Consider the following 17,670-nt stretch of genomic DNA (forward strand, 5'->3'; position numbering starts at 1 on the left):
GATTTTTTTACTGTCTTCAGAAGGCACAGACACCATGCGGTCCTGCAGGTCTGGGCATCAGATCACAAAATGCTTCTACGTGTCGTTCTAGGGTGCAGTTAAAAAATGACACACACCAGTAATATTGTCCATTTAGCGAAGGAAAGCTCTGCTGTATGAAGAGGTGGACGGACACACATGAGATCAACAGGCAGTGATTAATACTCATGCATACTGTCACACGCATACACACACACACACACCCTCATCCAAACACACATACTCATCTTTTTGCCTATGCTTCTGAGGACCCTTACCGACACTGTACATTCTGTACCTGACAATTTAATACTAACCTAAATTTAATTCAGACCATAAGCCTAAAAGTAATCCCCGAACAGCCATTTGAAGGCAAAATTTCTTCCCTCTTGAGGTTTAAATCTGACGCTGGTCCTCACAAAGACTGAAGAACTGGAATACACACAGTCACGAGCTCGAGCAGCATTCAAACTCAAACAGAGACGGGCACCAAGGGGAAAAAAATCTCAGTGTCTCTGTGTCTTCACAATTGAGGCTATTGTTCAGTCCAGTAAACACATCCTGTCACAGGAACAATTGTAGTGAATCCAGGGGTGATGTCACGCAGGTTGTCAATTCATATTTACATTTTTTAATGTCTGTTTGTGTGTTTGTCTGTGTGTGTGTGCGTGTGTGTGTGTGGGGAGGAACCCAGACAGGTAGACACACAGACAGACAGAGAATAACATCTTCTTCACTGACACTCAACTCCGTCTGCAGATCAGTCTGATCAATATACAGTCCTCTGTGACAAACTGTGTGTGTGTGTGTGTGTGTGTGTGTGTGTGTGTGTTGAATAAGGTTAATTCAGGCTCTACCTGTGTGCGTGGCACAATCGGGAAGAGGTTAAGGGTCGTGGGTCTCTTGGGACGGTAGGTATCCATGGTAACAGGTGCTGCAGGGTCCTTGATGACTGGCGGGGGTGCGATGGCGGACGCCTTCGAGGACTCTTTATCACCGCGGTAACCGTCAGCACCGTCGATGAGTTCCAAATGCAGCATCTCTGCCTGAAGCTGGCCGACGGCGCCCAGCTCTGCCCTCCCCGACATGCTATTGGTTCCTCGCCTCACATGGCCCTGCAGGGATTGGAGGAAACACTCTGTCAGTCAAGGCAGAGAAAGACAGAGAGAGAGAGATGGACAGAGAGAGAGAGAGAGAGAGAGAGAGAGAGAGAGAGAGAGAGAGAGTGTTTGTCTGTGTGTGTGTGTGTGTGGATGGGATGAGGAGATTGAGCCAGCCAATTAGAAGCTGCTCTGTCGTCAGCCTGTAACACACCAACGCTGAGCTGCTTAAAGCACAGGGCAGAGAGACGGGGCTATTCCCAGCATCTGCTTCTCCACATGACAGCATCTACCTGCAGTAATGAAGTGTGAATAAAAGCTCTTCAGTTTCACAGTGTTTTAATCTGAATCTCAACTCAACTTTCTTCTGTCTTTAATTTCTCACCTGGCCTGACGATCAACTGAACTGTCTTTTCGCTTTTCGTTTCATCCTTCAGTCTGACATTGTGTTCATGTTCACCAGGTTCTTTTGTAGGGGTTGCTATTTTGCCATTACCAGTCAGAATTGACTGATGTACTGCATCCATCCTATTCATGTCATTTAACATGTGAGCTAGCGGTTTGTTGCGAGGAGCAGTTTACCAAATGTTTGTCATGTTAATACAAGAAATATTTGAGAATTGTTCAGAGCTGTTATTTCTGTAAGTCTATCCACAACGATCAGTAGAGCCAGGCCATTCTTATCCATGCTCAGCGCCATTTTTGGACTATTTCTAGCCATGCTAGCCGCACCAGACTGAAATATCTCAGCAACTCTAAATAGATTGCCATGAAATTTTCTACAGACATTCATGGTACCCAGAGGATGAATCCGACTGAAATTGGTGGTTCCTTGACCGTGGAGTTGACTTCCTTTTTTATGTTTCAGCGGGAAATATCTGGACAATTATTGGATACCATAAAATTTGCTATGTACAGTCATGGTCCCTTGAGGATAATGTCAACTTTGTTGATCCTCTGAATTCTACTCTTGTGCCACTAGCAGGACACAGTTTCCACATTCCTTTGGTGTCCCCTGACCTCTCCTCTGGTGCCACCAAGTTACTGAAATATGTTAACAACTTAGATGGATTGCAGAAACATTAGGCACAGACATTCATGGTTCACGACGGATTAACTGCAACTGCTTTGATCCCCTAGCCTTTTATCCAGCACCAGCATCAGGTCAAATTTCAATCTGTCCAGTATTTCAGTGACCAAATACCTTCAAAACCAATGACATTACACCTTGTAAACATTTGCATGTTAGCATGTTGATGTGAGCATTTAGCCCAAAGCACCGCTGTGCCAAAGTACCTCCTTGCAGAGCCACTAGCATGACTGTATAGTCATAGCCTTGCTCTGTTGCTGTTTTCTTCACTACGGCACAGAAGAATGAACTCCCCCTTCTCATCCCCGCTGACAAAGCTCTGCTTTTGTTGAGTGTTTTCCAACCAGGGAAACAGCTCAATGAACACAACACCAGGCCTTTGACTTGCTGGAAAAACAAAGATGTGGATAGTGTTTCATGGGTCTGGGACCAGGCTAGTTTTTGCACTTCATGATTAAGAACCAAGGTTCAATACCCAGCAGCGATACTTCCAGTCTGACTGTGAATTCTAACAAACAAAACTGACCCTGCTCACAAACGGGAAGCTGAGAGATCACGACTTTGTTTCTGCACTAGTAACCCAGGCTGATCAGGATGCCTGCACAGTGGTGGGACTGGGGAAGATTAAGTGTACCCTGCTCCTGCTACACCATCATTGCTGCAAGGTGAAAAGAAGCAGCTAATGACACATGACTACATGTCTGTCTGCATGCAGCTTCCAACTTTACAGGACAACTGTGGAGGTAGCAGAGACAATGATCACAAATTCAGAGTAAAAAATGTCAGAAAATGCTGCCCCAAAGGAAAAATAAATCCCATTCCAGTAAGAATTTATGGAAAATGTGGGACGATAATCTAATTCTGCTATAAAACACATGAAAGTATTTCAGAATTTAGCAAGGCAAGTATTTTCTTGACACGTCCATGTATCATTACACATACTCTCATTTAACAAAATGCGACAATGTGCTACAGTTGTTAGCATGTAAACCAGTCAGGGCTAAGACACAAAGAGGAGATTTAGATGACAATCCCCTCTTCACATATTTCCTGAGGCGACTACCTGCCGAAAAACTCTAACAAATCAGAGCAGTTGTTTCATTTTGCGATGAGATTCACTCTGGCTGCCTTTTAAATCACCACTGAAATCAAAGCAAGTGACAAACACAAGCGTGATCTGAGAGACAGTAAGTCAGAGGTCACTGGGACAGCGCAGTCTGCTTCACTTCCCATCACCATCCCTGCAGCTACATGAACAGAGGACATGGTAACTCCTCCTGGCGGCTGATGTAGATGCTTTGACATGGACACCAGAGTCACTGCTAAGCCTATTACAGTCTTTAGCTCCCTCTTTGCTCTACAAGTATAAACAAACTCATCGCAAACACACTAACATGCGGATATAGCAATGTTCAAACACACATGCACAACACCAAAGTCTTAAGCTCTCAAAAGGAAATCTGACAGAATCATGCATCAAGTTAGAGTCACTTTGACTTAACAAGCTTCTAAAGCGGAAAAATCTTCATCAGTCTGATTTTAGTGTCAAACAGCTTATTACTGTTCTGAGTCTTTTCCCCTTTACATGATTTTGGGTGAATAATGTAAGAATATTACCAAACTTGCACAAAAATGAACAAGTATAATCCCACAACCCATAACCCAGTGCCCTGTATAGATGAGTGGCATATGATAACACTGATTACACAACATTAGAGCTGTGTTAGCTCTATCTCAGTACATTATGTTACTAACTATTCAGAATCACACAGTAAACTCGTATTTATCCAATTTTGCCAAATTAATTTTTAATGCTCTTATAGAAAAAAAATCATAATTTCTGTAATCCAATAAAACATAGAAAAATTCTTCTTCAGCTGCTCCTCACTGGAGGTTGCCACAGTGGATCATCTGCTCACTGGCAGACCGAGCACAACCCATCCCGGCATGGAGATCCACATATTTGATTTGACGTAGGCTTTTTTTTTTTTTTGCCCACTGGATGCCCCTCCCTATTTATCTAGGTTTGGGACTGCAATGAAGAATGCACTGGATTGTGCTTCTCCAGTGGCTGAGGACCAACGCAGGGTTCAGTGACTTGCCCAAGGACACTTCAACATGTGGACATGAAAAGGCTGCCAACCTTCAGCCAAATGAAATATATAAAAAATGTACATAAATAGAAATAAATTATTTAGCAATATATATGTTCTAAAGCCAAATCTAACAGTGGCTCAGACTGTTGTAAAATAAAGTAAATATGAGAACTATGAGGCACAATTTAAAGATATGAGAATTTTGTCACTACGCAATTACAAAAGGCCAAATGATAAATGGTATTGATTTATCGCTTATGTCAGTTACATTCTAATTGGAATCAGATGCCAATGTGTAGCAAGGTGGATATATCACCACATATCACCACCAGGTCAGTGGCGATCAGGGCTCAAACTAATGTGGGGAAAGAAAATGTTGATCTGGACCAGAGCTGATCCAGAGAGAGGAGATCAACAATGTAACAGTTGTATCAACGCTCAGCCACCATGGTAACAACATTCGACACAGCCCGGGGTCTGTTTCAGGAGAGATCAGCGATAGCAGAGCTGTGAAGTAAACTACACTCCTTTCACATTAACCCACATTTAACATCAGTTCACTGAACAGCAATCATATCCTAAATTAAAGTCGTTTCCAGGAATGATGCCAAAATTGTCATGTGCACAGTATTTAAAATCTTGATCATGACAGCATGTGTTTATTTAAACATGCAAATACCTCCAGAAGATTATTATACTGTATGTGTTTTCCTTTGTAAAGGAAGCAGAGTGGGTATTAACATGTGCGCGCACAGCTGCAGACAGTAAGCCAACTCACAGTTGAATGGAATGGAGGTTAATCCAATTCCATCGGCTAAGTGTTGCCTTCAAGCACATTTGTATGCAGCGAAACACCGATCACAGATATCCAGAGGTCTCTCTCGCTCTCTCAAGGAAGAGGCTTGTGTGTATTTGAGAGGGGGCTGCTGTAATGATTTGCTAAAAGCATAGAAACCTGTGAATAGGGTCTACAATGGGAAGCATTTGTGTGGCTGCATTCCTGTTCAAGAACTGCATCCTTTAAAGTCCACATCCACAGACAATACACAGCAGATAATCATAATAAGGTAATTAGGGCACAGAAATGATTTGCATGTAGAGTTCTGCAGTTTGGCCGGTCTCCTGCCCCTTCAGGCTTCTTCTTTTTTTGTTTACTGCCCTAGTTTAAAGCCTTTAATGTTACACTGAAGGACCAATATGACAGTCCAGAGATTACTTTCAAACTGGATGATTCTGCAGGACAGGAGAGGATTTACACCAATGCCAACATCCAGTGTCAACTCAATAAATAATGTGCTGTTCATGAACGTACAGTGTTTGACTTTGTTTTCCCTGAAAAAAACCAACAACCACAACAAGGATCTTGTCATGAGTTTTAGCTGCCCAAATGTAATTATACAGTAGTTGCCGTACAGATATTGTAAGAATAACACATCTTAAAAAGATGTCACTGACCATAATCAACCCAATCAAATAAATATTGGCACTATATGTTTCTGCAAACCACATGTATGTAGAAACTTTACATTTCTTTACGTCTTTTATGTTGAAACTTACAATTTAATTTTTCAATTTTGTGACAACACTGTTAGTTGCTGCTTGTTAGTCGTTTGCCTTGCTGTCAAGATGCCATCATCCCCTCCACCTCCGGATAAAAAAACTCATCTCATATACATGTATTCATAAGATGAAGTACCTCTCTTTAATACCTATTGTAAAACGTTGATATGATAGAAATGAAACATGCAAATTTCTTCTGGCAACTACTCCTTTCAGATTTTCAAAAATCATCCAACAGCAATCCTCTGTTTGGAGAGTGAGTTCATAACATGACCTCTATTGAGTGAGTTCTAATTGCTTCCATCCATCCATCAATCTCCTGTCTGTCCATCCGTATATCCATCCATGTATGCAACCATCTATCCATCAATGTCCATTTATGATCATCCATCCATCCATTTATGCATCCATCCATGCATCCATCTACCAATCGTCCATTCATCCATTCATCCATTCATCCATCCATCTCCTGTCTGTCTATCCATACATCCATCCATCCATCTGTCCAACAGTCTATCCATCCATGTCAATTTATAAACATCCATCCATCCACCCTGCATCCATCATCCACATCCATTTATCAATCATCCATCTATCCATCCATCCATGCTTCCATCCACCAATCATGCATCCATCCATCCATCCATCCATACATTCATCCATCCACCTGTCAATCCTGCCCACCCATCCTGCAAGTACCCATAAATCACCCCCATATCTGATGAGCTGTCAGAAGATGTGTCACTCATCCTCCTTCTCCTGTATTTACAGCTCAGTCACATGACACCACTGCCTTTCTCTGCATCTGTAATTACAGCATTGCTACTCTCCCGACATCATTTTTCTCCCTTCTTCTCTCTCCTCTCTCCTCCTGCTCACCTTTTCACCTGCTGAAGATCGATACCTGCTAATGCAGTGAGCTTCTGCTTTTCCTCTCCTGTTTTATGACCTCAATTATGACTGGCCCCTTTAAGAGCGCTCCGGCCCCTGTTGCTAGGAGACAAGGGGCTCAGTGACAGTGAGGAGGCTGAGGAGATGCAGCTGCCCCGAAGATGCTGTGATGCTCGGCTCTCGTCCAATCAGAGTAGCTCGAGCAGGGAAATCACACAGCCAACAGGTCAGATACAAGAACGCAAGACTGAAATTGCTAAATCACTCAAAACCTGCTGCGTGGCTCTATCCGGTGGTAAAACATTAAGAACCAAAACAATCAATACAGCCAACAATAACCACATTTTCAAAAATCCATAAAAAAACAATATATAAAGATATATAAAGATCTGGTGTAGGTTTGTTCCAAGCAGGACATCAGACTTGTTTGTCAGCATATTAAATATTTGAATCATGATCACTTTGAAACACTTTGATGAGACATTACAAAAATCTAGAGGTTCTTATCTTTGGTTTTTAATTCTAAGAAAATCTAGACTATGTCTTATATATCAAAAACCACACCGTTCTCATTCCCAGGTCGTCAAATACTGTCTCACCCGTCTGCGTGTATGAGACACACCGGGTTTCAACTAGCTCAACTTGTGTCCTCTTTGAAACAAAAAGACAGCGCTGACTTATTTTTACTTACGTTGAAAGTTACGTAACATGCTTGCATGAATGGACTTGTTTTAACCCAAACCACGATCTATTCCTAAACCTAAACAAGCAAGTTTTGGTGCATAAAGCTAACCAAACAGCGACTGTTTTGTTATGTTGACCATGCGTTAGAAAGGTTGTCTAGCAAGCAAACAGCAGATAAATGTGTGGAATAACATGGAATGGACCATTCACACTAACAAACCCACAAATATGGCAGTTTTCCTCAGCACTACAGAGTATTAATCCTGTTTCAGTTTATTGTTTTGATTTCCAGGTCAAAAACGCTGGTCTCATCTAGATTGGCTGCAGCAGGTAGCATTGAAAAAGCTTTGATGTGCGTCCCTCCACACCAAGCAGCAGACTGACACAGTTAGCTTGTAAAGAAAGGAACGAGTGACTGCTATTTTTTCTTAGGAGTTGCTGGAGACCAAAACGGAGATAAAATGACAATGAAGACTGTGCTTATTTTCATCAGGTGGACAAAAACTTGACGAGTGAATGCTAATGATACTGATTGTTAAATAATATGAACAGGTCATACTGCATGTCGAAGTGTTTTCAACTTGCTCTGCTGCCTCCAACAGTAACATCAGTAAACAACAACATATATGATGGACAATGCTCTAAACAGTATACCAGCGATACGAATGGCTTCTCTAGTTTGTGTTTGTGTTGATGAAGCAGCTTCCTCTCAGCTGTTACCATGTGTGGATCAGATGACGTGAGCAGTATCCATGGGTTTCAGCGTGTGTGTGTGTGAGTGAGCGAATCAACACTGTATTGCATGTATTTTCAGCTCTGACATGTGCAGAAGGTGAGAGAAACACTGTTGCCATGGCAATAGGTCTCTTACATGTGTTTTGCTGGACCCTCTCTCTCTTTCTGTGTCTCGGCTCCCCATTCTATTGCTTCCTCTCTCTGCACACTGTGTCTCCCTCTCTCTTCCTCTCTGGGTTAATGAGATCTGGTTTTACTGATGTGTATAGATGGAGCTAAGCGCTGTTAGCAAAGTGCAAAATTTCACCAAAATCAGTGATCTTTATTGGCACAGACGGTTTTTAAACAATATGCCCAAAGCCATGAAGTACATCAGGAGTACCAATAATTTAAGTCAAATAATATCGATTCAGGATTTTAGCACACAAGTAGCCTAACTCTAATTTGAACTTAACCCTTAAGACCAAGTTTGAACCCTCAAACAGCCATATATGTATATGGAGAGAGAGAGACAGAGAGAGAGAGAGAGAGAGAGAGAGAGAGAGAGACCATGTTAAATGTGGTGTGTCATGTGTTTCATTTCTCCGACTGCTATCTGTTCCTGCACTATGGACACGCTGTGCTTGCACTACATTGCACATTATCATGAAACTTGTTTAGTACTGAGTAAGTAGTTTTGCACTCCTGTATTTATTCTTAAACACTTTCTGTCTTGTTTTATCTTTATTGTTGTCTTGTTTTTACCTTTTTATTTTAGCACACACTGTGGGACTGTGAGAGACGTCCTGTACATATGATGAAATTGACAATAAAGCTGACTTTGACTTGAAACTTTGGTTTTGTTTAACTGTATCCAACATGTAATTTTACATTGCTGTTCCGCGCCTGTCATCTGTGACAACAGAGGGCAGTCGAGACAAAATAACAAGCCTTGAATCTTGTGTGTGGGTAATGCACAGCATTGGGGTCATGTGTGTCTCTACAGTCACTTAATGTTATTGCCCACTCTATCGACCCCCCCCCACCCCGACATATGACTTTTTCAACCATCTACACATGACAAAATGACTGCTAATCAAATCCATTCACCCCTGCACATGTGCACAGAAGCACTCTCTCTCTCTGTCTCTCTCTCCCTCACACACACACACACACACACACACACACACACACACACACACACACACACACACACACACACACACACACACACAGTGGCTGTGGTAATGCATGCTGTCATCTCATGTCTCTGAGGAACATCAGATCTCTTTATGCCTCATTCGGGACTGTTCCACATTAACCCTTCATAACTACGCCCATGTGCACACTGATTCAGAAACATAATCTTCTGTCCACAAACAAGTGATTCTGTTCAAGCGGGGGCTGAACTCTGGAAAGATAAAGTCGCTGCAGTGCATTCATGTTTGTGTTTCCACTGCATCTGAGGGTCTGAGGAGCTGCATTTTTAATGTAAATTAGACTGACAGCAGATCAAAAAGCAACAACTTAGTTTTGGTCGCACATGTTTGTGTTTTCTACTGTCGAAAACTTTCAGTTAAACAGCTGGAGGTGACAGAAAGAAAGATGGCAGACATGCACTAAAGAGGAGAAGACAAAGAACTTTGAAAGCTTTTTATATTCCATGCTGCACAGTTTGACCTGCAAATCTCTGCATCAGTTTGGAAGTGCCCTCTGACCCTCCCTATAAACCCCTGAAGCCCCTCCCTGCTGAGGCAGACACCACGCCTGTCTGAGGTGAGTGATGCTCCGTCTTTGGGACCGTCCATTATTGATGAGACAAGAAGCATCCTAAAACTCCCCTGGGACGATGAGCTCACTGATGAGGTCACAACTCTGTGTAGACACAGTGAGGGCTCCAACTGCCCCCTCCACCCCCGCGATGTTCTGCAGCTGCACCACCTCCTCATACAATTTTAAACAGACCAGGCCTCCATCAAACGCTGTGCACTTTTAAATAGAAAGCAACGATAAAGCTGTGTCTCTAAGGTATGTGATGACATCCCAGCAGTGACATTTTCTGGGCCTCACCTCTGTTTTCCATTTCTAAACAGTTGGAGAGTAACTATGTTGTCATGCACAGCTTCAATTTGCAAACTCTGAAACACTAAGAAAATAAAAAGAAAACCAAACCACTGGCTTAATAACTTGTTAAGACTGACAGTCTGTTCAGCAGACACAGAGAAACAGTGACATTCCATCGGAGATCTGTCTGTTTCCACCTGATGAATTTAAATCCAATGTTCGCTCTCCTTTTAGCTCTGGTTTGGTCTCCACCATTTCCTGAATAAACTATCTGACTCTTTAGCTGCGGATGTTCCACTTTCTTCAACAGCTAGTTGCTATGTTGGTTTGCCTGCCACTTGGTGGGTTTACCTGAACTTCAGCTCCCTTCAGTCTTACATGACAGGGAGCCTTGAGACTGAACCAATTATGTGCAGCCACAGAACAGAAACTATGATTTAAAAGAGGCTAAAAACTGCGTACAGCTGCAAGCATTGCTTTCCTATGACCTGGAATTTTTGGATTAAAAGTTAACATCTAAAATATTTCTTCATTTAGTGGATATTAATAACCTGGATGAAAAGAGCAGCAATACGAGAATAATCACAGTGATGTAATTTTTTGTGGCTTTTGACTTTTTTTTTTTTACCACAAGCTCCTCCACGAACAGTCACTGTGAGTATTCTGGGATCTGCTTTCAGCATAATGTTTAACAGCGTCAGAGGACATAATATACTTTGGGATTAAGTGCAACACCACCGGTCAAATATGTTTTAGAGCAATTATGGATCTTATTACTGACCAGAACAAATGATTATCTCGTCTTAGTGTTGTTTGTACAATCAGCTGGAGCTACAGGGGCCACGAGAAACAAGTTCCCAACACCGTTACACGTGATGATACAGGCTCACATAGCAACAGTAACACTTTGAGGCGGTGTAGGAAGTCCTCACACTCTAGACATTGTTAAAGAAACTCATCAGCACTGATCCAAGCCAGAACAAGTACAAAAACACAAATGACTTTCTACAGACCCTCTTTAATAACAATACATGGGAAGTAAGAAGAAGATCTTTGAAAACCCACCAGTTTCCACCTACAGACCCCTGTTAGCAAACTCTAAATGCAGCATTGATGGAAGTCCAACAAGGTAGATCCAGCCTCACTCAGTCTTTCTTCATGGTTCTGTTGGTAAATGTCCGTTATTTCTCCCCACTCTAATCTTCTCTGTCACTTCAGCGTCCCCTAACTGTCAGAGTCCCCAAGCTCTTTATCTGGCCAATCATCTTTCTGCCTGCATCTTTCATGGAGCCAATGGGTTACTGGATGCTGCTCTTTAAATTTTATCTTTCAGTCCACTGAGGCACCCATCACCTCCATCCTCATCAGCGTGACCTTCACGATCTTCCCGGACATTCTGACTTAATGTAGAAACTCTTTAACTCTAATCCTTGCTGCTCTGATATTTCAAAGCAAGTGGTTGCAATGATTCACTGCGTATAGCCTTGTCTAAATGTAAGTGGAATGGGGACAGGCGCCAGAAAATTTCCCATATTTTTAAATCTCAGTGTTGACAAGTAGTGTTGTTGAAGTATGCATTTGCTATTTTTATGTCCATTTATCATCATACTATCCTTAGCTGGCAAGCTAATTTAAAGTTACAGTAAACTAAGCTCGGTCCTCCACGCAATCCCCACTGGTCATGTGTCAGAGCTCGGTTGCCTTGCCCAGATGGTGTTTATTTCTTTATTTTCCCTTTATTTTAGTGCTTATTTCATGGGTAAGTTGGCTTTGTAGTTTAATGGTTTCTTTTTTTGTCTGTTTCAACTGCGTTTATTGTTGCTGTATGATTGAGAGCCTGCACAAGTGTTTTATTTTGAAAATTTACCAGATTCTCTACACCGTTCCTGTGTCTGACTTCCTGTGTGCCTTGATCTGCTCTGATTGAAGCGTGTATTCTAACGTAGATACGCTTCTGGGACACTTCTCAATGGAGATGCTACGCGCCCCGCGGAAATGCACTCATTGACTAGAACGGCCGCGATCAGCTGTGTCCGAATGAAACGTGGATGTTCTGGAGGTAATTAGGGGTTGCACTACTTATGGGGCAATGCAACTAATTTAAACAACACAAAACACCTTTGGTCCTGCTCTTTTTCACCGTGGGCTCCCTAATCTTCCTCATCTTTATCAAGATGGACACAATCCACAGTCACCAACAGCAAAATGACATGAGGCTGAGAGATGGAGAGAAAATACATTATTGTGTCCAACCAGCAGAGCCTGCTGTTTCCCCACACAACGATGCTACGAAGAACTCCGAGCTGAAACGTCCTCACACTCGGTTGGTTCCATGTCCTGAGAGTGACAGCACTCGATGACACGTGTGGTTTGTTTGTTGTTGCCGCTGTCTGAACCGTTTCATGTTTGCCAGTCAAGCAGCCATTTTGGATTCTGATCTCTGTGAAGCCCCTGCAGGGGGATGAGTCATCAGTGTCCACACACACACACACACACACACACACACACACACACACACACCTCCTGCAGAGAGCTCTCACATTCAATAATCTGGGCTATAATTAGCTCCCTGGATAGGAAGACAAGAAAAAGCAGAGGGAGATGACTTTTCAACCTAAAAATACTCCAGGCACTCCACAACATCTGAGCGTTTTTCTCTTCTGTCAGGTCACCGGCTCACTAAAATAATCAAATACGAGTCACAGAAGAAAAGAATCTCTCATCGTCACTCGTACAAATTACGCTGAAAAAAAGCCCCTCGACCCTCCTGTTGCCTTGGTTACCGGAGCTGAATGGAGGAGGAGGTGATGATGGTTTCACTGGGAACGGAGCCGGAGAGATCTGACAGAATAATAAATTTACCTCTGGTTATTTTTTCCCTCTGTATCACTCCGCATCTCTCTCCCTCTCTCTCTCTCTCAGCAGCACTTCACATTCGCTTCAGTTTTCATTAATGACCTACTCATTTCAATGCCAACTAGAATCACCACCTCGCGGTTCTACACCCCTGCCAACCAGTCACATTCCAGTTTACATCCATGTCTGTCCAGACTCACGTGATATAAGACTTTAATTTAAAAAAAGGCACAATAAAAGGTGTATCTGTTGGCGATATTGGCTAAATGTGGTTTGTGAAGTCCATCCAGGCGTTCCTGAGATATCGCGTTCATGAGAATGGAACGGACGGACAGACGGACAGACATCAGGGACTAGTGGGACAAGTCTCCACTTCAGTGAAGTTTCGGAGGACTTGGGCCATCAGTAAACAGCTCAGAGTGAATTATTTAGATAACCAGGAAGCAGCGGGGCAGTCACACGTGATCAGGCTCAGTGTTTTTACAGAACGTCTCTGTCGCCAACTGTCAGGCCTTTCTGCCTCTGGCCTGTTTCCTCTGCTGGCAGGAAGCTGAATGCAGCAGCTGTTCAGCACAAAATGCCACCGAGAGGAGAGTCCAACCCTCGGCGAGCTCAAACTTCAGAGTGAAGCTGAACGCTGGCGACGCGAATCTGACGAGCTGAGCATGAACATTGTGATCTGCGATTATGTGTACACCTCATTATATCTTGTTTTTATTTTTTCTTTTCTGGGAAAGTATTGTTTGTATTTTAACTATTAACACATGGGATGAATTAGGATTAGAAAATTAAATATCAGTGAAGTAAAAAACTGCAAAAACACCTTCTGCAGCAACTATTAAATACTTATTGGGTCTTTCTGAAAGCATTTCCTGAACAGTGAATGTCACAAGAGGACCTCAATAATTGCGAACTGTAGTGGACAGTACCTACTTGCAGCTGGAAATCAACTATTTTGTGTGGAGGACGTGCCAGTTCACCTGGTAGAGCATGCACAACTGTACTAAGGCTGAGCCCAACCTGGAGCCCTTTACTGCATGTCATTCCCCCTCTCTCTCCTTCCTATCGTTCTTGTTCCCTCAACTGTACTACAATAAAGGCAAAAACAACCCAAAAATAATCGTAAAAAACAGATGTGTGACTGACATGAGTCAAGACCTGCAGCTCCATGCTGTGAAACACTGTTTTCCTATGGAGAGCACGAAGATGCTAAACCTTGCTGCGGTTGTTCTGCATCTCTTGGATTTTGCACCTTCAAACCGTTCGTTCGTTTCAAACGGATCGTGTCAAGATTTCCACAGTGGTTATCAAAGCCAACCCGCCAAGCAAAAACGTTATGATCCTACATGCTGCCCAAACACACTGCCAGGGGGAGCTCGCCATCATCATCATCATCATCACCACCGTGCTGAGACTGGATGAACCCAACACTTTCTTTCTTTCTTTGTTAAGAAGCATACTATCGTTCTCTGGTGACGAGATGCATGAAAGAAAATGAAATTAGTTACAGCTACATTTTTCCTGCAAGGTTTATGCTGACATTCTGTATACCCGTGTGGCAGCATCGGGGAGCTGCTTGATGTCCTACATATTCTTCATCTGTGTTTGTAATCTAACTATGCACTCGTCCGTGATGTAGCCTGAGAGCAACCCACAAAACTACACGCCGCCGCCTCGCAACCAAACCACGAGCTTGACAGAAAGACGGTACGTTTGAAAGTCAGCAGCAAATGCGGCTCGCATATTGCTAACGATGGCGCTTTGCTGCGACCTGCCGCGCTTTGACGAGGCAACTGCCACTACACCTGGAGCCACCATGTGTCTAATCGCTCTGAGGACACAGCCCTTTCCTGATAATGACAGTATGTGCTCTCAGTGTGAGAGCGGACTATGCCGACTATGCCATCAGCTCTAAGTGACCTCTCCAGTTTGGCTCCCGATCAGAGCAGCAGGTAATTTGGAGAAGCTGCTGATTTTGAAATGATTTTTCTTTACTTGTAGCTGTGAAGTCCACCACTGAAGAACTGCTGATTGAACACGAACCCTCACAGATACACAGCAGGTGTACATGAAACTTCTTGAAAAGTGGAAGACTCCATTGGAGGCTTATTTCATGAAATCTGGTGAGAGCCAGCTCTTTGCGGAAGCAGCTTACCTTTATATCCGGGCCATTGCAGTTGAGGCTCATCCCGCGCTCGTCTGTGATCTCTGTAATCTCCGACAGGTCGTCATCTTCAAACTCATCCAGGCTGATGTCATGGGTCAACCTGGTTGAAGGGGGGGCAAGGGAAACGGGGAAAGATGAGAGGGGGAAAAAAAAAAGAATGGTAATCCTTCAGCACTCATCTGTAGCAACAGTACATCTCAAAATCTCTTTTTGACCAAATTATCTCTCTGACTGGGCCAAAATCCAAGCCCAGTGACACATCACACACGTGAACGTGGGTCACAAGCTCCGGTCGTTACTGGTCAACATAAACTGTGACTAACACAAGAGTGTTCCACATTTTGTGGGGATGTCATTAACAACGAGTGCTGTACATGGCCTTTTTCATAAGGGAAATATTCAAATAAATTCTAATTCTGCATCCATGCAAGCATTTGTGTGTTGACCGATAAAGGGAATTTCACTCTCAGATTTAATGTAGTGATCCCACTGATTCTTTTAACACTTCACATAGACACCCTCTCTATATTCAACATTTATAAGCAGCATATACACACTTAATAAATGGTTTACTACACCTGTAATGTAGTTGTAAGCAGAACTGTTTAATCATGGATATGACCTACATTATGGTCTGTTACAAGGCATCAATTAAATGTTTATATAGTATTCTAAATGCTGACTAGAGGGTTGGAGTTATAGCAAAGTGATAAGATTACAACTCCATTAAAGCTGACTTCTTTAAAGAATAACCCATGCTCTTATTCTGAAAATACAAGCAACAGACTTATGGAACATCTACTGGGTTTGCAGCGCAAGCAGGAAGCAGCTGCTGTATTCCCAGTCAATGACAACAACAGACACAGTATGTGACTGCTGGAGGTAATGTATTGGGAAGCTGACTTGTTTATTTGGCTGCTGAATAAGCATTAGCAGCCTGTTAGAAGCCAGCCAGTGATGAGAAGACTGAATCATAGCGGTAGCAGAGTGGAAGGGAAATGCATCATCACAGATGGCGGCTCAGTCCATGAGCACACTGTAACTAAAATCGGCAAACTTGAGAGAAGGCTGGGCTAAGTTACTTTCCCAGAGATGTAGTTTCTATGTTGTTATAAAAAAACAGCAGAAAAACAAAAAGAGTTTAACATGACTAAAAGCTGCAAATGCCACAACGTTCATTCAGAAGACAATGCATGGAAAGAATCAGTAAAAAAAGGGTTTTTCCAGCTTTTGGACCAAAAATATAACAAATGGCGTGAGAAGAAAAGATCATGTGGTTATGAACATAATCAAAAGTCGTCTGTCCTCTGAGGAGCTTCAGAGTGTTCATCAGTCTTTGTAGGAACATGCCAAGAAATATAGTATATTGTGGATGAGATGAAATTTTATCCAAAATCAGAGAGATCAATCCTCTGAGGAGCATTAATGTGCTCAGTAGATTTCAGGAAATGATTTGATCATATATTGTGTCAAGTGGAAATATGTTGACATGACAGTGGTGCTGGACAATTAGCCAGGGTGATGAAATACATAAGAATTTCTCATCTGGTGAGCAGGAGCAGCCACTGAACACACTGTGTGTACAACTTCTAAGTCAACAAAACAGCTGATCTTATAACTGCAAGGTACGCAGTGGTGTGCAACCCTCTGTGAAAGCTGAGCAATGCTTTCATTTCAAACAACAGCCTCTGAATCAGTTTCCTACGACACAGCGTGTTCTGGCTGTCCAAGAAAGAAACCATTAATATTTGGCAGGGAAGAACATACGGTCTTGATTGCTCTTGCAACAACCCTGGACATCACTCCAGTGTCAGGCAGGGAAATAAACTGTCCTGCTGTCTGCGGCAGGATTCAATTAGCTTTCAGTAAACAATGCCTCAGTTTTCCCCATCTGCAATTATGTCCGCCTTTTATCTCTTTACCCAGCAGCCTCCTGGGCGTAACAGACAGCAGGAAAATGTTATTAGAGGGAGGAAAGAGAAGATGACAGCGATCACAATGAGCATAACGGCAAGCTGTCAGAGTGACCTGGTGAATTCGGAGAGCCATGAACCCCCTGTTGCAGCATGATGCTAATGCCATTTCTGGCTACATCGATACTGCTGCTGCCTGCTCTTGCAAAAGTAGGCACAGCTGCAGCCGTCTTTAGCCGTCACGTGTCAGAAGTTGGGTATGGGAGTTAAATAGCCTGGGTAGAAGCATCTGTTTACCTCTATAATGAGGCCCTGAAGGAGGCAGGACAGAAGGGCTGAAGGATGCAAGAGGAGAAAGGGAAAGACAGCTAGAGATTATGTGGGTCTATTGTTAGGGAGTAAAGGATCTCAGATGGGAATACATACATACAATACATACACCTGATTGAGACAAAGAAAGAGAAAGAGACATTGAAAAATCACCAGGTAGAATAATCCACCTTCATCTGAACAATCG

The 17,670-nt window shown here is 42.8% G+C and overlaps 1 protein-coding gene across 1 annotated transcript in view; it reads right to left on the reverse strand.

Moving 5' to 3' along the window:
- The window catches only part of mapk8ip1b (mitogen-activated protein kinase 8 interacting protein 1b), a 49,412-nt gene that overhangs the window by 19,045 nt on the left and 12,697 nt on the right, over window positions 1-17,670 (reverse strand). Inside the window, exons 2-3 of the mRNA XM_041939131.1 lie at window positions 15,229-15,340; window positions 876-1,133 (exon numbers count right to left, since the gene is read on the reverse strand). Coding sequence (XP_041795065.1) covers window positions 876-1,133; window positions 15,229-15,340 — 370 coding nt within the window. The remainder of the gene's footprint in view (window positions 1-875; window positions 1,134-15,228; window positions 15,341-17,670) is intronic.

This window comes from Chelmon rostratus, chromosome 1, assembly GCF_017976325.1.
Source record: "Chelmon rostratus isolate fCheRos1 chromosome 1, fCheRos1.pri, whole genome shotgun sequence".
Lineage (NCBI taxonomy): Eukaryota > Metazoa > Chordata > Actinopteri > Chaetodontiformes > Chaetodontidae > Chelmon > Chelmon rostratus.